Source organism: Xenopus tropicalis, chromosome 9 (genome assembly GCF_000004195.4).
Source record: "Xenopus tropicalis strain Nigerian chromosome 9, UCB_Xtro_10.0, whole genome shotgun sequence".
NCBI lineage: Eukaryota > Metazoa > Chordata > Amphibia > Anura > Pipidae > Xenopus > Xenopus tropicalis.
In genome coordinates, this window is record NC_030685.2 from 58,219,387 (window position 1) to 58,245,723 (window position 26,337).

At 40.2% G+C, this 26,337-nt stretch overlaps 1 protein-coding gene across 2 annotated transcripts in view; it reads left to right on the forward strand.

Annotated features, from left to right (window-relative positions):
- The window catches only part of vwc2l (von Willebrand factor C domain containing protein 2 like), a 90,770-nt gene that overhangs the window by 5,839 nt on the left and 58,594 nt on the right, over window positions 1–26,337 (forward strand). Inside the window, exons 2-3 of one of the 2 annotated variants that reach the window (XM_018097632.2) lie at window positions 1,754–2,247; window positions 24,746–24,971. In XM_018097632.2, the coding sequence (XP_017953121.1) occupies window positions 1,858–2,247; window positions 24,746–24,940 (585 nt within the window). In that variant the 5' untranslated portion in view covers window positions 1,754–1,857 and the 3' untranslated portion in view covers window positions 24,941–24,971. The remainder of the gene's footprint in view (window positions 1–1,753; window positions 2,248–24,745; window positions 24,972–26,337) is intronic. The other variant, XM_002932017.5, reaches the window with a different exon arrangement.

Below are 26,337 nucleotides of genomic sequence, written 5' to 3' on the forward strand. Positions count from 1 at the left end.
GATCTCCAGCACTTACACATATATATTGTCCATAGGTAATTACAGTAAGGCGGTGTGTACAGGACTTTGCAGTGTCTTAGGTCTAAGCAAGTAGGGGTGTCTAAAAAGATGCCCATGTTCCATCCCCAGTCTTCCCCTTATGAATACAGCTTTGCTAAATATAGAGGGCTCTGGATTCATAGGGAAAGAAAAGGTCTTTGCAATTTGCCCCACACTTAGCCCTTGACGAACAGGCATTTATGTAAAGTGCACAATGGATAGTGCTTTGTGTCCTGCTCTGCATTTGGTAAGTGATTCCCAAAGTCTCAAAATAGCTGGAGTGGACCATTGTGGGGATGTTGTAAACTTTGCCCAATCCACTGTCTCCTGATCAGATGTTTTTTCAGTCCATGCTTGGTCAGTGGAGAAGGAGTTAATCATTTGCACTGATATCAGTGTTTTTAGCATTTGTGTTTTTTCATCCAACTGATTGGGTGCCCTCTATGAATAAAAATTAGAGAATTCAGAAAGCATTAACAGACCAAGGTGAAGGGCAGAGAGCAAACACCTTGCAGGAAACTGCAGATAAATAGTACAAAGCAAACCCTCTTTAAATATTACAACCAAGTGGTAGAAGGTGCTGGAGTGTTAATGGACATGAATTTGCACCCCTTAGTGCTCCAGCACTTGAACTTTAAAGATAGGTAATGAGCCCTAACTTATTGGCTATAGTACTCGGATACTTACCGAATGGCCATTTTAGACTTGAAACACAGAGATTCAGGATGGTGCTAGAACAGGCCGGGGATATAACAATATCTTTGAGGGCCACATCTGGCCCATGAGCCTTCAGTGAGACAACCCTGGCCTAGGGCATCCAAAGCTATCAATACACCTCTAGCTTTATATCCTGTTAGTGGGAGCTCCACCCAAATTATAGTCACTCGTTTAGCACTCAGTACCCACTTTTGGGGTATGTAAAAAAGGTACAGGTCTGGTCACCTTTAGCAACCATTCAACCTGTGACATTTACTGGTCAACTGATGTAAAGTAAACATCTTATTGGTTGCTATGGGTTAATCCTTCTAGGCAAGCTTTGTTTTTATTTCATAAGGGGTTAGCGTGTGGCCTCTATGTTAGTGTGTGTGACCTCTATGGGGCATTGACCTTCTCCCTCTGGTCTCTCTCTGGTCTCTCTGGTGCTTAGGGACTAATTACTTAACTACCATTATGGTACCAATACCCAATACCATACTGATCTTAAAAGCATTATTGATACAGACTATATAACGTATGATAATTGTCCAAATTGTAAATCCCTGCATGTAATTTGCATCAGGGATGAATGTCTGGAATAGGCACTGAGTGCTGTGCACTAGCACCCACAGGCAATAAATGTGCAAAGCAGCCAATCCGATGCTTTCCTTTTATTTAACACTTTCCTGAATTAAAATGTTCCCGGCAGCCAGGAAAGTGTTTTTAAATCGTAAAATTGATCAAACTGCTGGGAATCCTTTTGGATTTCTCAGTTCAACCTTTAATAAAACAGCACCCTAATCTTGAATGGAAATTGATTTTTGCCTTCACTTCTATTCCATTGCATAGTTCTATGAATTTATTGGTTTTAATGTACAGTGCTGTGAATACAAGTAGCTCATATATCATAGAACTGTACATGCATGCTTGCATATAGATTTTGAGATACTGACTATGTTATCACATACAGTGGTCACATACATCTTTTACACTAAAAATTGGTGTTTTTATCCCCCAGATTCCCAAGTGTACTAGTCTCCTTGCTGCTTGATTCAGACCCACATGGCAGCGGCTGGATACAGTTCCTAGTGGAGTGGCACATATAAGGTCCAGCATTGGGGGATGGCTCTACATATTTCTGCAGCCTCAATGATTCTATTGGCAATCACAGCATCAGCATCCTCTGCTTCTATTAACCAGGAAGACTATGCTGCAGATGAAGGAGACCAAACCTCTAGTAATGATAACTTGATTTTCGATGATTACAGAGGCAAAGGCTGCGTGGATGACAGTGGTTTTGTATACAAACTTCAGGAGAGATTTTTTCCTGGGCATTCTAATTGCCCTTGTGTTTGTACAGAGGATGGACCTGTTTGTGACCAGCCGGAGTGCCCGAAAATCCACCCCAAGTGTACTAAAGTAGAACACAATGGATGCTGTCCGGAGTGTAAGGAAGTAAAAAACTTTTGTGAATATCATGGGAAAAGCTACAAAATTCTGGAGGAGTTTAAGGTAGGTCTGACAAGTTATGCGCCAGCTATATTTATTATTATTATGCATATACAGAGCTAGATTTACTAACTGGTGAATACATTTATTTATACTGTCAGCATATTACAGATGTGCAGTGGGGAATGTACCAAGCCCCCCACCTTTGTGTACTGCAACCCCTACCTGCCACCCCCCTGCTATCCACTGGCCCACTAGCATCCCCTGCTGCCCACCCACTCGCTTACAGGTGGGAGAGGGGCCAGGTAGGGAGGACTTCTACACAACTATAGAGAAAGAAAACCCCTTTCCCCCAACCACTGGGTCTGCTTCCTCTATATACAGCCCCACAAAGGCCCACTGTCTATGGCATCTTAAAACAGCCCCTCTGACATTTTCCAGAATCCACAGAATGCCAGTCTAGAGCCCGCCAGCCCCCTTTGATGAATCAAGCATGGCTATATACCTTTGTAAATTAGTGTGGCAGACTTAGGCTGGACTAAGCCAGGTTAGGGTCGGGCACTGGGCAAATTATTTTCAACCCATGCATTACTAGCGCAAATGTCATTTCCAGCATGCCGATGCTCATGGCACCAGATATGACCTTGTTGGCAAGTTGCAAAGGGCATATATAGGCGTAAGTGCCTCTTTAAATAGAGTTTAAGTCCAGGCAATTCTGCACTTTGCACTTGTGCTTGTATTTATATACGAGTTTACAATGTCATTAGCAAATCTGTCTCCCTGATTAATACTCAGAGGAAGTAATAAGAGTAAAATCCCTAGCTAACTCATGCTGCCTCAACCTGTGCTTGTATAAAGTGATTGATTACTGAATCTTCATACTAATAATACTTTTATGACCCATCCCCTTTTAAAAAAGCAAAAGCAGGTGACTGACTGTTTAAGCACAGTTTGAGGGTTGTGCTTGTGCTTTGTATCAATGGGATTCCAGCTTGGGCGCTGAAAGGCATTTATATGTTCTCTCCATGCCTGAGGGCTTCCACCATGTCCTCCAGATTCCTCTCATACTCTGCCAACATACAGAAAGGCTTACTGGTTCCTGACAACAATGACCCTACAGTGTGTGAATGTTATAGGGACCTCAGATTGTAAGCTCCACTGGAGCAGGTACTGAAGTGAATGATGTATAATCTCTGTAACACCCAGAAACTAAAACTGACCGTAATATGTGTAAATATGATAGGGACCTTAGATTGTAAGCCTCACTGGGGGCAGGGACTGAAGGGAATGATGTATAATCTCTGTAACAGCCATTAACTAAAACTGACCCTACTGTGTGAATGTTATAGGGGCCTTAGATTGTAAGCCCCACTGGGGGCAGGGACTGAAGTGAATGATGTATACTTTCTGCAAAGTGCTGAATAAAGTTGTTGCCAATAATAAATTAAAGGGATTCTGATGAGGTGCCCTCAGCCATGTGACTTGCACTCTCATAAACTTAAATCACTCTTTACTGCTATGCTGCAAGTTGGAGTGATGTCACCTCCCTCTCTTTTGCCCTCTCATGCCCCACCTAGTTGTATATATGAGAATAACACCCAATAGTAAAACACTCAAGTCCCACCATTGTTCCTTTATTTACATTGAGTAGGAGAAACAATAGGTTACCGGAAAGCAGTTCTAATGTGTTCTAACAGGCTCCTTGTGAAAGCTCAGACTCAGGCACAATGCACAATGCACCTACACACCAATATTACAGCAAAAAAAAAACGTAGAATGAATTATTTGCAATGTACACAATGTACACCATAAAATCATAAGAGAATCCCTTCAAGGAAATTTGGCACTTCTACCTTCAGGGCAGCCATCATAGGAAATACATGTAGTAAGCAATAGGGGGGGGTAGTCATTTATGATGCCTTGAGAAATGACATTTATCATTGTTCAGTAATACCCAAGGGGGTCGAGATCTTACACTTTTACAAGAGTCAACTGGAATCAGTGGGTTTTAGATGGCAGCAGAAAAGGGAATGATAGATATGAATAGCGACTAATTTAACAATAAACAAGCCATTTTCCCCAAGCATTGCACTTGTAAGCAATATTACAGCTAATAAACCATTTTGTGCAGGCTGCTTTTTCACCTTCTATCTTCATGCTGATCGCATCAATTCAAGACCTTTCAAAATCCCCCATGCTTATTAAATATTGATGTGCACTTTATTTATTGGTACCATGAAAAATGAAAAGATACTCTGTAAAAAAAAATGGTTTTATGATCCTAAGAACAAGGAGGATCCCAAAATGAATATCAAGCAATCTAATTTGCTTTCTTCCTTTATTGACACGATGTAAATTGTCAGTGGAGCCCTTGCGTTCCGTTGTGCAGAGATGCAACGCATTCACTTCTGGTTTGTGGGCTGAATTGTGAATGATCACAAACCATGGTTAGTTTTTTCATAGCTGCCTTTTACTGTGATATATAGATATATAGCCCTCAGAAATCATCAGCATTATTGTTCAATGAGGGATACCCTACAGTGTATGATTTTAAAAGACAATATTAAATGTACAGTATCTAACAGAAAAAAGCTTAAAGTGACTGGACTTTCTGAATTTTCTTGAACATTTTTCACCGCTCATCCGAGGGGCTTCCTCAGTTCATCTGAGCAGTAGGGGATTCCCCGGTATTTATACCCTTAGGGGCTGATTTACTAACCCACGAATCCGACCCGAATTGGAAAAGTTCCGACTTGAAAACGAACATTTTGCGACTTTTTCGTAAGTTTTGCGAGTTTTTCGGATTCTTTACGAATTTTTCGTTACCAATACGATTTTTGCGTAAAAACGCGAGTTTTTCGTATCCATTACGAAAGTTGCGTAAAAAGTTGCGCTTTTTTCGTAGCGTTAAAACTTACGCGAAAAGTTGCGCATTTTTCGTAGCGTTAAAACTTAAAAGGTGCAAAGTTTCGCGTAAGTTTTAACACTACGAAAAAAGCGCAACTTTTTGCGCAAGTTTTAACGCTACGAAAAAACCGCCAGATTTTACGCAACTTTCGTAATGGCTACGAAAAACTCGCGTTTTTACGCAAAAATCGTATTGGTAACGAAAAATTCGTAAAGAATCCGAAAAAATCGCAAAAAAACGAAAAAATCGCAAAATACCGATCGTTACGAAAAAAACGCAATCGGACTCATTTCGACCCGTTCGTGGGTAAGTAAATCAGCCCCTTAGGGTAGTACAGTCACAGGCATCCAATCACAATGGTTCTATTGAACTTATTCAGATATATATGTTGTGCCATTCCAGTTTTTATTTGTATTTTGCCTGATTAAGAGCTTGCAATGTATCTTTATTTATTGTTAGCCAATATAAGCATAATTTCTACAATACTTTTGTATTTGTGTTTTTTATTTATTATTTTAACCTAAAATGCAATTGGGTTTGTGATAAAATCACTCCATTCACCAAATAATATATTGTTAAAGCAAATAGGATGGACATTAAAGGAGAAAGAAAAGCTAAGTCACTTGGGGTGCCAAAATGTTAGGCAACCCCCAAGTGACTTAAATCGCTTACCTTTTACCCCGGGCTGGTGCCCATGTTAGGAGAAAACAGCACCAGCCCGGGGTACCTGTAGAGAGCGCTTCCTCCTTCCTGTATCGCTCGCGCGCGCATGCGCAGTAGAGTGAAAAGCCGAACTTTAACAGAGAAGTTGGCTTTTCACTCTTCTGTGCCTATTGTGTTATTCTTAGTGAAATACAGGCGGAAGGAGGACGCGTTCGCTACAGGTACCCCGGCCTGGTGCTGTTCTCTCCTAACAGGGGCACCAGCCCGGGGTAAAAGGTAAGCGATTAAAGTCACTTGGGGGTGCTTAACATTTTAGCACCCCCAAGTGACTTAGCCTTTCCTTCTCCTTTAAGAACAGGGCTCCTTTGCACCCTACACTTCCCTCTGTCTGAATGATACTGGCCCAGGGTTCTTCTTAATGAGCGCTACTGAGTGATCTCCTTCTCCTGCTTCTACTTTCATATCTACCCCAGGCCCGACACATGCGCAGTAGAGAGGGAAAGCTGGCTTATTTGTTAAAGTTTAGTTTTTCACTCTACTGTACATGTGCATATCTGCGTGAAGAAAAAAGATGCAGGAAGAGAATTGCTCTGTAGAACCCCGGCCCAGGGCAGTTTTCTGTTAACAGGAGCATCTGCCTGGGGATTTAGATAAGTAATTTGACCAAAGAGATTCTGGGAACAAATTCCTTAAGGCTCCTAAAAAAATCCCATTTACATGAGTCTATCCTATAGGCTAAAGCTCCCCCACTGGGTTTTTGAAGCAGAAGCCAGGATAATAGCTGATCAGATTCCCAACTACAGACAGGTTTCGCCCTTCTTGGGGCTCATCAGTGTAGTGCAGGGTTTTCTGATCATCTTAGGTAGAGCCAGAACTGGGGATTAATGAACAAGTAAGTAATTTCAATCACTTAAGGGTATCTATTAGTTATGAGCGAATCTGTCCCATTTTGCTTCGCCATAAAATTCATGAAATGGCAAGAAAAGTCGCCAGCGGTGAAAATTTTGTGAAACGCATTTGTGGCACAATTTTTTTGGGAATGCCCGTGTCTTTTTTTTTTTTTGTCACCCACCCAATTTGATGTGACTATGCCCAATCTTGACGCGCGCATGCCCAATTTGACCCGCGCGTGCCCAATTTGACGCACACCAATTTTTTTTGACACGCGACAAATTTTTCAGTGCCAAATTTTCACTGAAGTTTCTCAAAACAATTTGCCAATGGCGAAATGCGGAAATTCGCTACGAATCCATGGCTGCCAAAAAAATTCGCTCATCACTAGTGTCTATCATTTGGCACCCTGTCCCAAGTGATTTATACTTTCCTTTTTTCTTTAATCAGAAAAATGTGATAAAATTTACCTACAGCCCGGTGAGCTTCTTTAGTTCACTCTAGGACATTCTCCTTTTGGATGTTGAATGTTTTTGGAAAAAAAGTCCTGCAGAAAGAAGCTGCGCTCAACTCTTATAGTATCTGCCAGCATTTTGCACACACAGTTTTTCCTATTTAACCAGTATCCACATTCCCATCCAACCTACTGTAATTATCTGAAACTAGTCTTGTGATTACTACTAAATGGTGGATGAAGCCATGTTTTCTTGCCACATTTTCCTTGCTAAGCGAAAGACACTGAAAGCCTCTGTGAGCAAAAAATTAGTAATTATCAAGATGACTGAAATGACTGAAACTGAACAGAATAAAGTAACCTACAAGTTTTTATAGAGTGTGTAATAACTCCACTTCTTTAAGGCTGATGTCCCATGGAGTGTGTAAGTCACCTGCAATAAATCTCTGCTATAATGGGCAATTAACCGAAATGCCTTTCCACCGGCAATAGGAATCCTGGTGGAAAGCCCTCTTCGCTTCAGTTTCAAGTCACGTGAAGTTGCCTGCAGGAAGAAACTTTTTGTGACTTTGGAAAACCGAAGCGATGAGAAGGCCTTTCCACCGCAATTGTCATAATTGGAAAGGCATTTAGGAGCAGTTAGTTGCCCTTGATTGCAGAGATTTAGTGCACGCTCTGTTGGACATCAGCCTAAAAGGTTTAGGACGTTATAAATATTTCTATATGGGATCAACTTGTACTTCAGGTTTAGTGGCTCTTTAATAAGAACCTTTTTACACTACTAAGTTATATCAATTCTTGGAAGAGCCTGGTAATGTCAAACTGTCACCTTGCAGTTAAAAAATAGAAAATAAAGGAATTTCAGCAACGACTCCTCTACTTTTTTTTAATTTGAAGAAACATTATTTCTCTTTTTCTTTGTTTTGTTGAGAGAAGAATGCAATTAACTTCCTGTCACAAGGTTTTCCCTTGGTTGAATAAAGATGGTTTTAACTATGCTTGAAGATTGTTCCATGCCTAAAAAAGTCATTATTTTCTTTTATCTACCAAAGTCCAAATTATCTCCTCCCAAAGACATCCTGTATATCAAAGACTCGGTTATTATCGTGCACAATAAAATGTATTTGGATGGTGACTTGGAGTCGGGTTGCAGGTCTGTTACTGTTTAGTGCAAGTAATGGCAAAGAGCAATCATTGGAGAGGTACACAAATCCCCTAGATGTTAATCAGAGAACATTTAAAACTAGATATAACATATACATTTCCATTTACTATGAAGCCTTTAATAAATTTGCTTGCTTTGGTTTACTTTTAAAGGAACAATTTCATGTGAAAACATGTTTTTTTTTTTTCCTGCATTGAAATATGTTTTTCAAAAGCACTAACAGATTTTTTTTATATTTAATTTCACATGGGACTAGCCATGTTCTTCATTTCCCAGGGTGCCACAGCCATGTGCTCTGATAAACTTCAGTCACACTTTACTGCTGAGCTGCAAGTTGGAGTGATATCAGCCCCCACCCCCCCAGCAGCCAATCAGCAGAACAATGGGAAGGGAGCAAGATAGCAGCTCCCAGTAGATAGAATAGCACTCAATAGTAAGAAATCCAAGTCTGGCTTGGGACTCCTCCAGTTACATGGGAGTAAGAGAAACAATAGGTTACCTGAAAGCAGTTCTAATGTGTAGTGTTGGCTCTTTCTAAAAGCTCAGACTCAGGCACAATGCACAGAGATGGCGCCTACACACCAATATTACAGCTAAAAAAAATACTTTTGTTGGTGCAAGAATAAAATTTTAAACGGTAGAGTGAATTATTTGCTATTTAAACAGTGTAATTTAAAAATCAAAAGTATAGCATAAAAATCATGACAGTATCCCTTTAAGCTCATCCTATGCCTACTTTGACACTATTATTTATCCCATAACCCGATAATCAGTTGTTTCCAATATGTAGGGTTGTCCCCTCAGGAACCCAGAACAGTGGCTTGTGGGTTAGCGGTAGACATTTAGGGACAATGACTATTTGCTCTACTAGATAGTCCTGGGAGCCCAGTTTGAAGGTTACTTAGGGTGTGTTTCAAGCTGAATACATTCTTGTGCAAGATATTCTTTTACCTGTTACTATATAACTTATACAACAATCATTTCATTTGTTATTAACCTTAGGGACCCAGACCAAGTACTGTTTGTGAGAACCAAAAAAACAAAAATCGTTGTGCAATCAAGTACAAAATAAGACCCAGCATATTACAAAGGTTAGTGCTGGTCATTTAACAGACACCTTAGGGATCATTTACAAACGCACCAAAGTGTGGGTGCTCTAAAATGGACACAATGGACAGCACATGCAACTGATCAAGGTACTTGCGTCCAAACACCCTGCCACCCTGCCATGGTTGTCATTTCTTCCATCCTGCCTCTTCTGATGAATGGTGCACAAATGTGCCTATTAATGATGAAGAACCCTGGTGGCTTCCAGAAGCTGGTGGTAACTCCAGGGTTCCCTCAGTGGGTTGTGTCAATAGGTGCACAAAAGATGCTTTAAAAACACTGTCCACACTTAACAATACCCCACTCTGAAACTCCTAGGCACAACTTGCACCTGATTTGCTTCAACATGAGAGTGCAATTGCATCCATTTTTAATAAGGTGCAATTGCAGCAGGCATGGCTGGAATTTTGAGATTTCCGTAATTGCACTTTGCACACTACACTTGCGTTTGTTAATGACCCTTCCTTCATTGTTTAAAATGCTGTCTTTTATAAGAAAAAAATGATATACTTGTATATATCATATCCTGATATAACAAAGCTAAGTCTGTGGGCAAAGTGTTTGGAGCAAATTTTAGAAATACATCTGCATCTAGTAAGCTACATTGCCTGTGTCTGGCAGATATCAGTTGTCTACAGAATATGCAGTCTAAGGGCTCGCTTGCACTCTTGTTCCTGCTCATAAACCTAGAATGGGGTGACTGTCCCATCCATTGCATTTGCAGTATAGAAAAGAATTCTGTGCCTGTGCTGCTTGGTGGGGTGGGGGAGATCTTGAAAAGCGGCTAATGGAAGTTAGTTTCTGCAGAATGAGCCAGGCTAACAGTTGTAGCTTTACAGGCTGGCTGGTTATAAATTTCTTCTTCTGCTTCCTGGTAACAGGCTTCATTAAATGTGAAAATTGCCCTTTTAAACATTTTTGATGACCCATAATAACACAAAGTGCACTTTCATCAAAAAGCAAAAGTTTGCGTTTATGTATGGAAAAAAAAGAAGTCATTTTAAGTAAAGCAGCTTAGCGCTGCAGTGCCTTAAAAGGGGATTTAGTGTTATTTAAAAGCAATAGGCTGTAAGGGCCCTACTTATAGAGCATGGCAGTAGGAATGTTTCCTGCTTCACTGCACTTTGATGGTCTCCTTCGAAGCAGGAATTCCCTATTAGTCAAACTTCACAAAAGTTTCTGGTGAAGTTGGACAGAAAGTGAAATAATTGTCAGTTCTGGACTGTAAACTTCACAGACTTGAAATGTTACTGAAATTCCAGTATTTTAATTGCATTTCAACAACTTGGACAAAGGAAAAAAATCTCTTATTTTGGCAAAGAGAGTTCATCATCCTTTCATAGGAAATAATGAGATTCCACCAGGGCTGAGCTGGAGAACACATTTCATTTATATTTTAGGAGAAAAGGATGTTGAAGAAGAAATGTGTCGGAAGTGCAAGGGAATGAATCATTTCCATCAAAACAACTGTGGAAACTTGCAACTTTGACCATTCTAACTTCAGCCCTTTATTAATAGAGCCATATCGTTTATTCTAAGTATGAAGGTTTTAATTAGAGGGGTTCAAGTCCAAAAATAAAAACTCCCAACTCATAACAAATCCTGTCTCTATATTCATTAAAACTTTCTAACTTCTCTTCTAAAGGTCCCCACTTCCTCAGACTGACGATAGCTCTCCTGTCGGCCGCTGGCAGCCCAGCTTGGAAGTAAGGGTGCTCCGGCTGCCAGACAATATAAAGGCAGCAAGCTGTGATAAGACAGCCAGAGTTTCCACTTACAGCACTGTGTACCAAACTATAAAAGGCTGTTACAATTATATATCAATTATTTTTGATTTTGCATATCATGTAGTGGGGGAGAAAATGAATTTAAATGAAATCATAAAAGCGATTTTGAAACATTTGAGCATATATTGTTACCAACATCCCTTTGAAAGATGTCAGAATGTGCAGGATGTTGTAGTTGCACAAAGACTTCCTCTAATGTGTCGTGCCTTAGTGAGGGTGGGATTCAATTCCTTGTTGGCCCCATGGCCTGCCCTCTTCTAGCTAAAGGGTAGCTGCCTTATTTTTCTTTTGTGGGGGCAGTGTCCAGATATAAATTCAAAACATGTGGACCCCTGTCTTAAGACCCCTCCCCCCTACATGGCCATTTTGTTTATTTACTACCTAGCATACCTGGGTGTGCTAATACAACTGCCAAATAAAAAGCCAGTGAAGCCCTGTCGAAATCTTAATTATTAGCTCTGCCCCAGTGCACATTGCATACATATACTGGCACTACTTGTGTCCATTGGGCATGCTAAGAGGTACATGAGGTAGGAAGAAAATTGAAAATCAGTAATTAGTTGTCTATTAAAGAGGAGACCTTTTAATCCAATTACGGATAATGTACAAGTATTGTGCATGGAACCCTACGGTGGTGCATGGTACAGTGAATGTGTCTGTTTTATAGATGAATATATTAAGAATGTGTAGCTCTCGTATAAAAAAAACATTGTATATTTTCCAATGATTCAGCTCTGTATCTGCTTTATCTGTGTCCATCATGTGTATTGCTCTGAAAGATGCCAGAATCTGTTTCCCTGCCTGTAGAATAACTGTAGCTTAACATTTCAGTGCCCGGTGCTATAAAACATGACAGAAAAAGAGCAGGTTAGAGGTGCAGGGTTTGGGCCAAGGTCTCTTGTGTTTCTCTATGGAATGTTATGATATCCCCAAGACATGTTTCAAAATTGCTCATGGGGATTAGATTCCTTATATTATAGAATTCTAATACTTGTCAGCTCGGCTTGCATCCAATTCTAATGTTAGCTGCCAGGTATTGCAAGTAGAAAGAAGCAGCAAAATACTCTGCAGTATTGCATAATACATTTTACCAGAACAGACGTACAGATACATATTGACAATATGGGGGGACCCTACATGTGAAAACTTACAATCATTGAGAGGGATATAGCTGGATAGATGGGGTGGCATTAAGGAAATTATTTTTTAGGTTGACATAAGAAGGTACCTTGCACTCAGATTTCGTGTTCATAACCTCTATAAGCATGAGGACCCTCTGATTGCTGATCCTTGCCAAAGGTTCCTTCCCACTGACATCAGTAAGGACCTGGGTTGTCCTTCATAGGCAGTTATTGCCCAAAGACATGCACCTGAATGTTTTTTTCGTCCAAACTTGTAGGTTTGTAAATTTGGAACCCTTGACTGTCATATTTTCAGCTTGGGACCAACACAAGTTATTACTGTGAGTTAAGTAGGTATGATACTATTATTTATTAAGACTTTATAGCAGGTTTTTCACAGGTGGTACAGGGGCAGAACCGAGCCAACTGACCAGCAACATTGATATCAGTTACAAAAATGTTTAATTGTAGATTCTTTCTAGCTTCAGAACATTCACCATGTTTCCTATTTCTCTTTCCCACAGTGTTCCTGAAACATCCTGCCTGGATTTGAACCAGGAACCCACTGCTTACTCTGCAGTTTCCTTACCTCTCACCTATTTGAGAAGATTGCTGGGTTCCTGGTTCATTTCAATACTATCCTTAGTTTTCCAGGCAGGAATGTTGACTATAGGTGGTCTCTTGTCCATCCCACACCTGTTCTAAACCTCCAATTATCCAGCTCTTAGTTCCTTCTACATCCATTATAGGTCTATGAAGCATAGATCCTGGGTTCAGTTTCTGTTCTGTTTATCTGGTTCTAACCTCTGCCTGTATCCTGACTTTTTCTGAACTCTGCCTGGACCGACCCCCTTTACCTGCTTGACTTCTCTTCTGGATCCCTACTCCGCTGCTGTTCTGGTTTTGACCTGGCCTGCCTGTCTCTTATAAGCTGCCCCAGTCCTCATTCTATGATCTGGTTCCATTGCATGCTCAGAACCTTTGCCCTGGTCCTCTCACTTTAAGACCTGGCAGCACCCAAGTAGCAGAGGGCTCCACCTGAAGCCAAAGGTGGGTGCTATAGGCAGAAGTGTGAGCTGTGACCAGAACCTTGTCTCCTTACAGTGCCCAAGGTTTGCCTCTCTGTAACTCCTGTAGGTTCTCCTAACCTACACATCAACACTATCTTGATGTTTTTTCAATCCTATGTAACTATCAGATTCCTATCTGGGGCACAATTGCCTAGACCCTAGAGGCTCTACCCAAATTCTCACTCTTTGTTGGGACTGAGGCTGTCCTTGCTAGTTATTCTACCTACCTCTCACTCTTGGAGCGAGCTATTCACAATCTCCTACCTTTCTGTCTAGCCTAGCAGGGATCTGCCGCCTACCTGGTCTGAGTATGTCTGCTCTCACTGTGGATGTTAGTAGGCCAGTAGAGAAAGTGCTCTGCTAAGCACCTCCTTAAATATTCTCTTGAATCAGACTCCCCCACAGATCAACCATAGTGGTTGGTGCCATCTAGTGGACAGCCCAAATATAGCTTAACTAAATACACTAAAATAAATTCTTACTTAACGTAGTTACAGGTTTGTAGCAACCCACTGTGCTTTATATTGATGTCAGTGGGATGTGGCTTGGGGCAAGTAGTATTAATTTTATAAAGCCCTGTCAACACATGAGGATTGTGCAACTTTTAGTGTAGTTGCCTCACCAGTGTGTTCTAATAAAGCACACACTATATACCTATGGAAGCACCTCATAGATGGTAGTAGGTCCAGGGTTACCACAGCACCCAGGGTTAATAAATGCAGCATAGATTTGTCTATAGAATTAGGCACAAACATCATTTTGACATCTTGACACTGATGATATTCAGCACAATGTGATCTGCAGTGAAGTATATGCACATTTGTTTGCATTTTAAAGCATCTGATAGAATTGGGTTAGACACATCACCACATCAAGTCATTATTATGCTGGAACTGTGGGGAAAATGCTGCATTGTGGGCAAAAAAGAGGACAAGCTAAAATTGCACTTTGCACACTTTACCTGTGCCAGTAAATAAGTCCAGATTTGTCGACCAACCCCATGTCATAAGGGAGATTTGATCCAGTCCTGGTTTTTTTAGGCCTACATTCCCTTTCACACTAAATGATAACATAAAACAAGGTCTCCCCATGTCTCCTTCATGACATGGGGTTAATTGGCAGCTCTGTATGCCCTATTCCCAGTTTGGATAGTTTGGCAAACTTGCACTCTATAACTGAAAACAGCGATGCACATTTCATTTTCTAGAAATGCTGCACTTGATTTTAAATATGGAATTTATAGTTAAACCACAGAATGTACCAGCCCCATCACAGCAGCACTCGATGATAAGCTCTAAACCACATGCTCAGTTTGCAGACTCCTACCTGCTATACTACTGCTTGTCAGCACCTGGATGAAGAGATGTGCGCTTTAAATAAAGCCATTGCTAAATTTCCAGTGAGCAAATGGTAAAGAACCAGACTGTTTTTACTATAACGGCACAATGGGAGCTCAATAAACTTTCCTTGGGAAGGAGAGGGAAAAAGTGGGACATAATTAGCCTTTAAGCAGCTTCACTTGTAGTGTTTTTGGTGTATTCAGATAAGGATTGTAAGCAAGGTGTGGGAACGACTTTGTAAGGTTTGAACTGCAATTGAATCAGCAGCGACTGAATCTGCAGGTATAAGTGTGCAATTTAAATCAAGCTGTGGGGGTAAGGGAGGGGGGAAAGCAAGTCAGGAATTAATTTTACACTATGTATGGCAAACTGATTGCACTGACTGAACTGTTTGCTAGCAGAGAGGCAACTGATTATAAGGGTTTGATTTCAATAGGATTGCAGTCATGATGCTGGCACGTCAGAAAGTGCTACTCTGCTGCTTTCTCTTTTGCAAAATAAAGTGGATATTAGGGATGCATGAAAGCTGGCCAAACCACAGCCATCTTTCATGCTGATATGCATATGCATTTATGATATTAAAAGTTCAGACCTTTAATATCATATAACTTTAGAGCACTGTATGCATGCAATTTAGTTGTAAGGGGATTTTGCTTATGGAAATCAGTATTCAGATTGGGTTCGGGATTTGGGCAAATCTTTTGTGGTGGATTTAGTGTGCAATATGTTGTAGATTTGGCGCATTCATAGTAAATATTGTATATCGGTGCTGTCCAATCCATTACATGTAGCGGGCTAATTATATCTCTTAATTGAAATATGATAAGATGTCATACAGTGAAATCTATGGAGACCAGCAAGCTGGGGACCAACAAAATCCCTTGGAGGGCTACATCCTACTCCGGAGCCTCCAGTTGGACAGCGCTGATGAATACTAACCTCTTTTAAGTTAAAGGCTGAAGATTTTTTTGCCAAACGGCAGCAAAAAAGTTGCGTAAAAAAATTGAGGTTGCTTTAGAAAAAGTTGTGGTCACAGCAAAAAGAAGTTGCGATCATGTGAATAGAGGCGGGCACGTGAAAATAAGTAAGAAAAGTCTACTGGTTGCCACGTTTCGAGAATTTTTCGCCCTTTTTGTAAATTTGCTCATCACTATTTGTAACCAGTGTAGTATAATAATCATATACTAGTTCATACACAATTAATGTGCTCTAGTACTTCTTTCATAGTACATTTATTTTATTAATTGTGTATACAAAGAGCGATTGCATTGGGGTCCCAGAATGAAGGAACAATTACTAATGTATATTATAATCAAGAACTAAACAAGGCCAGCCGAGCCAGACCAGCTTCTATGTCCTATAGATATTGGACAGTTTGATAATCAGGCAGGTTTGAAACGTTCATCTGCTGATGTCATATTGAGTAAAGCACCAAAGAGTTCATTATAAGGTCCCTATATATATATATATATATATATATATATATATATATATATATATATATATATACACAGTATATAGCTAAATTAACACATATTTCTAGGTCCTTCTCTATCAAGGATACGCCTATCTTAGCCTTATTACAGCAGTGGTTGCCAAACTGTGGGTGGAGTTTGGAACAGTGGGGGGCGGGGCTCAGTGTGCTGTCAGGTAGTGAAGATTAGAATACCCATTTTCTCTTTTAGATACCCCTGAAAGCACATCTTAAAGGTCAATTAGGATAATGAGATTTGGGGTGAAAACATATTTGGTATCATAGATATTCTTTGAACTAAGGCTGAATTACTCATATACTTATATTTAATCTGCAATCTCTTTATGACCTAGGAGGGCCCTTGAACTGAAATTCTTGGACATCCACTATAAGCAGCCTGCAGACTTTAAATCCATATATTTATTATTGATGAGCGAATATGTCCTGTTTCAAAGTTTTTTTTTTTACCCAACTTTTTTTTACTTTTTTGACACAAACGCAACTTTTTTTGACGCTACTGCAAATTATCACAGCAAAATTTTGCGCCCGTTTGCCAATTGCACAATGCAGAATTTTTTTTTGCAAATCCATGCCTGGCAAAAATTCGATCATCACTAATATTTATTGATACTTGTTGTCATCTGCCACTTAGCCATTTTGGCAAGGTCCCAGGGTAACAGATCCCAGATGGTATCCGTTGTGATGCAGAGTTTTGTGTCTGTTAAATAAAAGTGGACAGATTAAATACATGTGGACAGATTAAATACAAGTGGACAGATTAAATACATGTGGACAGATTAAATACAAGTGGGCAGATTAAATACAAGTGGACAGATTAAATACAAGTGGGCAGATTAAATACATGTGGACCTATACTAGATCACAAATATCTTTGTCACTCTCTGGCACATTGTTAATGAGGCCTCTTATTTCACCATGTTATCTTATAGAGAGTAGAGGGATTAGGTTTTTAAAAATTCAGGTTGGATTTGGGAGCCACTACTACTACTCTAAAATGCACTGAAAAATGGCTAGTACTGTAATGTACCAAACATTTACCTGTATCTCAAAAACACTAAGGAAAAGAATATAACCATCATTATGCATCCACTAAGGTTCGGGGTCATGCTTTTATCGATGACAGCTCCCCTTTACCTTTATCCACTTACAGTTTTCATAAACAAAAAGTCTCAGTCTTTGTTCTAAAAGTAATATTGCCTGATGTTTAGAGTCTTTGCTGAAGCAGTACTGAGGTCCAGCAGACACTATTTAAGAAAAATCTAATATTCCTGTAGTCACTCAGTGTACCCTATTAAGGATTCATACAAGGTTACCAAAACCCAAGCCTGTCTGCCTGCTGCACAGAAAACCCTGAAAAGCTATTTCATGTGTCAATCATCCTTTCTGTAAAGAAGTCCTGTGTTATCTTTCTCTTTTCTTTCATTATAACTCTAGTTTGTAACTTCCTCCTTTAAAAAATGTTCTTTTAAATTCTGTTAATACCCAGTATAACCAGTTGTACACATGCTAGAGCAATTAGTACACTGTACTCGAGGCAGAGCTGGATCATTATTATTACATTAGACCCTAATGAAACGCTAATTTGTTGCACATTTTTTTGTCGTCTGCATCTATTTTTGTCGCTATTTTTTTTTTGCCCGCACTTTTTTGTCACCGTGGCTATTTTTTTTGTCGTCCGCGTCTTTTTTTTTTTTCAAATTTTTTTCAAAATTGGGCCAGTTTGACCAGACCGTGACCAATTTGTTGTGCGGCAAAAAAAAAAATTCCGCGCAACAAATTTTTCCGAGGCGAATTTTCATGGAAGTTTTGCGAAACAAAACGCCAATGCCAAAATGCGGAAATTCACTGCAAATCCATGCCTGGCGAAAACATTTGTTCATCACTACTGGGTAAACCATTTCATCATGTCTGGGATGATTCAGTAACCTATTCAGATGTATGTAACAAGGATGCAAGTGTGTAAGATGGGGTACTGTTGAGATACTTAAAGGAATTAGGGTACCATGAGTTTAATAGGCCAATTAAAATGCAATATGAAGCTTCTTTAAAGGAAAACTGTCATCATTTTTATGGGGTACTTTTTATTTCTAAATTACACTGTTTACAGGGCAAATAATTCACTCTACTATGTAAAATTTTATTCTTGAACCAACAAATGTATTTTTTCTAGTTGTAATATTGGTGTGTAGGCGCCATCTCAGTGCATTGTGCCTGGGTCTGAGCTTTCAGAAGGAGCCAGCGCTACACATTAGAACTGCTTTTAGGTAACCTATTGTTTCTCTTACTCCCATGTAACGGGAGGAGTCCCAAGCCAGACTTGGATTTCTTACTATTGAGTGCTATTCTGATATCTACTGGGAGCTGCTATCTTGCTCCCTTCCCATTGTTCTGCTGATTGGCTGCTGAGAGGAGGGGATATCACTCCAACTTGCAGCTCAGCAGTAAAGTGTGACTGAAGTTTATCAGAGCACAGGTCATATGGCTGTGGCACCCTGGGAAATGAAGAATATGGCTAGCCCCGTGTGAAATTTCAAAATTAAATATTGAAAAATCTGTTTGTGTTTTTGAAAAACAGATTTCAATGCAGGATTCTACTGGGGAAGCTCTAATAACTGATGCATTGATGCAAAACCTGTTATCCCATGACAGTATTCCTTTAACAGGTTTATACCCTAGATTGCTTGTCAACTATGCCAGAGGATTGCAGTAAATGTGTTAGAGAACAGATAGTCAAACATAAGCCTTTGTCTTCTAATGTGTAATTTTACCCCAAGAAAGCTCCTCCCTGCATATTCTATATACAGATATTTCCAGGCAAAGCTTGCAACATGAAAAACATGTATTTACAGTATACACAGTTATGTGGAGGACACAGAAAGGAGATTTACATAAGGGCCAGTTACTGAAGGCAGTAGCAAGAACAGCAAGTTTATTCCACTTCAACCATAGTCCTGCATAGTTAAAAATAAAAAAAATAAAAACATGATATATAGTAGTATAGTGTTCCCTCATGGGTAGGAACCTCCTTGTGGGTTGACTATTTCCTTGAAATAGATCTTAGAGCCTTAGAGATTAAGATTCTATTAGTTAGGAAGTTTCTAATGTGTCTGTGAGCAGGCAGAATCATGTGACCCCAGAAAGAGTGCACATGGGAGACAGGGCTGAGTTTTGGTCCAGTATTGCCCTAGGCGCTAGATCTCTGTGCTACAATTGGCACATGAATAAAGACACCAGCGGAAGTGACATCATGACGTCCTCCACCTCTTTGAAGATTTTTTTTTTGCAAAAAAGTTTTTTTTACCATGTATGCATCAGACTGCTGCCCCCCAAAATGCAACCCTAGCCTCGGATAGTAGATGGGAATCTAGATCTTGCTTTTTGATCCCCTTACATTTTTGAGTGGGAAGGGTAGGCTTCAGGACCAGTTGAAGTCATGATAGGACCCCTTAAATGGGCATAGAGTAGTGCTAGATCATCAGATACATTTCTTCAGGAAAACTAACTAGAAAGCATTAGGTAGTCAGTTATACCAAACCCTCACCAAAGGCTGTCTAGTGGGTTAGTGACCTGGTAGTAATGTAATTAGTTCTGTAAAAGTGCATAGCATTGATAGTCAGGAGTTGTTTCTCATGGTGCACCCAACAGTGTTCCAGAAAGTGAGGCACTATCTGTAGCATGTATGTAAAACTATACTGTGTTGTGTTACATTGACATGGGGCCACAGGCCACCCCTATCCTTATTACTTACCATAGGGTCTCATTGTGTCTGTGCACCCCAACTAACTTGCGTACCTGAATAGTGTGCAAGCTAGGGGGTAGGACAGGGATCACCAATGTGCCTCCACCCAGCCCTGATGAATTTGGTGGGGTTAAATGCAAACAGAACTGTATTCATGGAGGTCAGGGCCGGAACTAGGGGTAGGCAGAAGAAGCCCCTGCCTAGGGTGCAACAGTTAAGGAGCACTGGCAGGTACCTCTGTTGCCACCCCTAGTCCGGGATCTATTTTCCCTAGAGCTGATTTCTGGGTCCCTCCCCCCTCTGTGTGGTGTCTCCGCGTTTTAGTGCTGTGGCGGTGGGGCAAGGTGGCCGGCTGGGTCGCCTTGGGCTTTGATACAGAACGCAGGGGCCTGTGCCAAGGTCTGGGCAAAGTGCAATAAATGGTGATTACACACACTGTTTGCACTTTCATGCTGACTTCCGAGTGGTAAATAACTCCCTAAATGTAAAGCATGTAATAAACATAACTGGGGTGTTTAAATTTTGGGAGCCCTGTGTTAGCTATGGAGCTACATTATCATCTAAACAAATGCACTGAGGTTGCCTCTCCCTTACCATTCAGGATGCTGTAAAACAAGAAGAAAAATGTAGGAACAACCTATTTAGCTTAATATTCATTTTCCTGGAACAGTTAATTCATCGACTTGATTACACTACTTCACAAAAATAGTAGAATATTAGTTAATCACTGGGGTATTATGTTGGTACATAACATAAATTAGTTTATAATAATGATATAACTATAATAACTGTAAATCCACATTTATATTTAAGAAATAGCTTCTAGTACATCCATTATCTGTCTGTTAGCTTGCATTACTCTGAGCAAATGGCTGTTACAAGTAATCTTTTTATAAGCTGGAGTGATTCCTTAAACCATGTTATTCACTTTGGCTTGGGAAGTGTTTCAATGGAAACAGAATAGCACCATTCCTAGAAACTGAATACTGACTATGACACAGCTATAGAGAAGTAAATGTAAACAAATAAACAAAGAAATATATGCAAAATTGCTCAGAAGACCAACTTGCAGCAAGATTTGGGTGGAGCAGTACTGCAATCCTTACGGTATCTGCCTTAAAGGAGAACTACTAATGTAGAGCTGGCAAGGATGATTCTCACTGGATAGCAGTTTAGTAATTATATTTGGGTACCTATTTTGAGCTAGGGAAAAGCAAAAGAGAAGGAAGAAGTCCCCTGTAAACATGGAATGTATTAGCCAGATTTCCTACTAAGGGACAGTTATATGACTTAGGTTGTACAAGTGTAGCCCAGCAACCACAGAGATGGATTCTTATAACACTTGTATACCTCGCCTAAAACATCCCCTATACCTCGACAGTGAAATTAACAATGAGCAAGGCCTCCAGTGAGGCTCAGACTTACCAGTGTTGCTAAAAGTCCTAGCATTATCCAGCATATAATCGAAGCTTTATAGTGTTCTCAAACCTGGGCTGCACTCTCAACACAACCTCCCTGAACTGTCCCTCCCTGCCCAGCCCTGCCCAGCCCTGCCCTGCCCTGCCCTGCCCAGCCCAGCCCACAAGTAAAAATTGCATTGTAATCCCGCTATGTTAGGCAACAGCGAGACTGATGTAGCGCTGGTATGGGTGATTTCCATTGGTAAATTCTCTTGCATCCGTAATTAGCTTGGGAAGCCTAGAGGAAGTAAATGAGTCAGATTTAGCAATATAAATGATTCCTTTAAGAATACAACCTTGTTATGTCTAGACTACAACTCCCAGCAGGCTTTAACCCTTGCTATTATGTTAAAGTATGATGGAATTTGTAGTCCAACGAAATCTGAGTGTGTTTCAGCAGCAGTGTTTCAACCCCTTTAATGCTAACCCCTGTATCTTTATTTGGGATGTCAGGGAATGTTTAAATGAATCCAAGTACAGGTATGGGATCCCTTATCCGGAAACCCGTTATCCAGAATGTTCCGAATTACGGAAAGGCCATCTTCCATAGACTCCATTATAAGAAAATAATTATACTTTTTAAATATGATTTCCTTTTTCTCTGTAATAATAAAACAGTACCATGTATTTGATCCCAACTAAGATATAATTAATCCTTATTGGAGGCAAAACAATCCTATTGGGTTTAAATGATGTTTAAATTATTTTTTAGTAGACATAAGGCATGGAGATCCAAATTACGGAAAGATCCCTTATCTGGAATACCCTTGGTCCCGAGCATTCTGGATAACGGGTCCTATACCTGTACTTTACTTTAAAAAAAAGAGGCTTCATTTCCCCAGCTCTGACAGAAACAAGCATTGCTAATATTTATAATGCTTTATATGCAGCAACCTTGAACAGCTGTAAAAATCCTAACAACTATACATAGACTGTATTCTAATTACAGATAGCCAAGAATTCTCCAATAAGCGTCATCCCTCCTACTGTTATTGTTACCTGACATAGCGAGATCACTGGGATTTTTCTTTTTTACTGATATTACACGGTAATAAAACATTAGAAGTGTGAATCTAGTGCTGTTTAGGTGTTGAGAGCTACAAGAAATGTGATTAATGCCTCTGATGATAACCAAAGAGCAGGACTTGGGAGGGAAGACACCTATGTGCCTCCCCCTACTGGCCCTTGTGAATACTGTGCTGCTGAATGTAGGCAGCATGAAAATTGTAAAACACCAAATACATGACCATATTATATTAATATCACCTGAAAATATCCAGCAATAATCCAAAAAATTATTACAGTGGGGAATTTGTTTAAAAAAAAAAAAAAAGGCTCTTTATTAGGTCAAAAAGTATGTCATTTTGCCCAATGAAGAGTCTTGGAAATGAGTTTTGGAAATAAGTGCCCTGCTGAATGCACATAGCACTGAATTTTTGGGTGGAACACAAGAGCATAGAGTTGGAAATGTAGACAGAAGTGCAGGAAACGGTGCAAAATACAAAAGATATGGAAGATTGCCGACATTTTTTGCACTTTGCACTCTGACCTGCACTCAGTAAATGACCCCTTATAACTCGCAGCATACTTGAGAATTTGGGAGTGGGAGTGGTGACATATGCCACTTTTAAAGGGTATCCTAACCCCTTCAAAAATTCCACCCTTTTCATTCCCCAAATGTCTATATTATTGACACATGAAGTCACTCTTAAAGGGGACATACTGAATTCCTTCCATAGGAGTGTGGCTGGACTACAGCTTCCAGCATTCTCCAGAATATTATCATGGGTTAAACACAAGGGTGCTGCAGTTTAACAACCATAGCAGCCAACCAAGAGCATCCGTCAATGACAGTCCAGCCACCCTGCTATGCTTACACTTGACTTTCTGTTTTTAGTTCCATATGACCATTGGTGAAGGAATTCAGTTATTCTTGTTTTTAGCTGTAAACATCTAAACATAATCATATCTGTACTTGTGATATTTAATTACAGTGTAATATTAGCAAGGAAACATTTCTGCATAATCTCAATATAACAGCGAGATGATTGGTAGTGATAGTAAGGATAATTCTGAAATCCTCTTGCATCGGTAATTGAGCTTGGGGTGCCGGCTTAGGGGGTGCAAAAGAGCCAGATCTAGGCGGAGAGTCTATATACATTAAACTCTGAATGTACAATGTATGCAAGATCCTTCTCCATCACTACTACCTCTACATCAACTGCCTTGCTTTAATCTAACCTAGATTAATGAGCAATATTTGCTTGCCAATATTACACTGTAATAAAACATCAGAAGGGAGGATATAGTATTGAGAGCTAGAAGAAATATGTTTAATGCCTCCTTCAGGCATGAACAAACAATAGGAAGCCGTGTTCGTGCACTGGAGGATCATCCTTTATCAATTTATAAAGCAGAATTTATCTGTGATGTTGCTAGACCATAGCTGCCAGTGTGCTTTAACCCTTGATAATAATGGAATCTGTTGGGAGGCCAGTGACATTGGGCTGCTGCTATGTAATGTTCTGCTGGGGGCATATCTCTTCCATATTAGTTATGCTCCATCTAAATGTTACTGAACTGCAACTTCTAGCTTTCTTTATTTTCTTCAGCATCTTTTCATGGGTGATCAGCTTGCAATGCTTTACTTTCGAAAGCTAGGGGGAGAAAAAGAGTCAGGTTAGGGAAGTATATGCCCCCTTCAAGGGCATTTTTCACATTATATTCAATTCAGTGTATTGAGTTCACCTTAGGACTAATATAGTAGCAGTAATGCTAACGAAATAGCTTTATTAATTGTATGTACTATAATGATTTACGTTTTCTTACTCATGTGAAACCCTGGCTATAGACTATTCCTTATTAAGCATGCATACAGATTCAACCAATCAAGTCACAGGTGTAATATTATTTATGATTCCCCTGCGCTGGGTTTGAGTTGCACTGCAGATGCCATGAGAAGAGGAGAATGTTGGCACCTGGAGACACAAACATCAGTTCTAGATGGAGAGTAAAGCTTCCCGATCCCTCTTTGCAGATCTGCACTGCAGATTTTGGCTGTTTCTTAGTCTCTGTAGGTCTGGTTGCTATTAGAGAGAGAGGCCAGAACAGAAGTGGATGAAAGATTAATATATACACACAAACACACACACACATATAAATATAGATAGATAGATAGATATGCACCCCATCACCCAGTGTTTATGAAGCTTGCCTATTCTGTACATTACAGATACAATTGTTCTCTGGATGCTATTAATGGAGATGAGGGCATGAGATGGAATAGATGCACGCATACTTGAAGGTACTTGAGATCTATATATGGTTTCTCGCTAACGTATTTTTCCCCTCCCCCCACCAGCCCTCTCCGTGCGAATGGTGCAGATGTGAGCCCAGCAATGAAGTGCACTGTGTGGTGGCAGACTGCGCTGTTCCAGAGTGTGTCAACCCTGTTTACGAGCCCGAGCAGTGCTGTCCCGTCTGCAAGAACGGTGAGCATGCCCATGTGGCTAATCCAGATGCAGTGAATATCGCTCCAGACTATGCCGCTGTGTAGCCTGCTCCAGCCCTTCTGGGAACTGCCAATGGTGGGATATTTCTATTGCCCAGCAATCCTCTTGTGTGCCTTAACATGCTTTGTTATCAAGTGTCTCCAGTCACTCCGGCTTCCCTCCTATCTAAGGGGCACATTTATAAACCTGCGTTATAAATGGCGACAAAATATCCATAACTTGTGCTCTCTTGAAGTGCCACCACTTTTTACTTTTTACAATGCTTTTTACACCCTTTTTCTAGTGTAAATCGTTTTACACAGCTTTATAAATATGCCCCATGAGTCACCCTGACACGAACTGTGAGAAACATTTTAATGTTCAGCACTCATTTGTTTGTTTGCTCATTAATATGAAGGATTATTTAAGTTTCTTGACAATCTAAGTGATGTTATCCCTGAATAATAAAGCTTACTGTGACATCAAAACCATTGGAGAATATACAGTACAGGTATCAGGCACCAATGCTCATCTATTTACCAGTGCTTCCTATTGGGCTGTATTAAGGTGTGGCCTAGGGTGGCACCGGACCTAAATGCACATGTGACGTCACTTCCTCTATGTGTGACATCACTTCCCTGTATTAGCTTGCCCTGCACAGCCTCACCCTCCCAGCTCCACCGCTGGATTTCCATAGGTTTCATTTGGTGGTGGCTGGGGATGTATCTTATTTTTTTTTATACATTTTCTGCCTCTATATTAATTTGCCCAATGGCTACAGATGGGCACCTGGAAACCAGTGTCCAGACAATATGGTTAACTGCATGAAAGTTCCTTGATTCTGGGGATCTATGAAACTATCTCTCTGTTGGTATTCAATAGAGAATATGGGAGGGGGGATTACCTTAAAGAATGAGTCCACCCCAGGGGTACAAAGAAATCGAGTGCTAAGGATAATCACAAGTGATTTTGGTCAGGTGGTAGTAGTACTGTAACCAGTATAAAAATACTGAACCTGTGGCCCTTAGCTCTCTAATTTAAAATAGAGGGATTAATATGGAGGGATTTTAATAAAGGCATAGGGAGGTTAAACAAACAGAATGGAGATATTATATATAAGGTCAGCACTTCATTTATCCAGGGGTGTATTTAGGTCTAGTGCTGTCCTATATACACATATTTTTTTAATAAAATAAAGAAATAATAGACACCCGAAAGACACCCCCAAAACCTGCCGCTGTAGGCACCAGCCCTTGGGTACCTTATTATAAATATGTCCCTGCATTTATCATGCCATGTATCTTGAGGTTATTATACAAAAAACTGACACTGTATTTATACCAGCATGTGTTCTGTGGGGATTATATATGGAGGTGGCGCTGTATTTATCCTGCAATGTGTTATTGGCTTATTATATATCAAACTGGCACAACATTTATCCTGCAAGGTGTTCTGGGAGGTA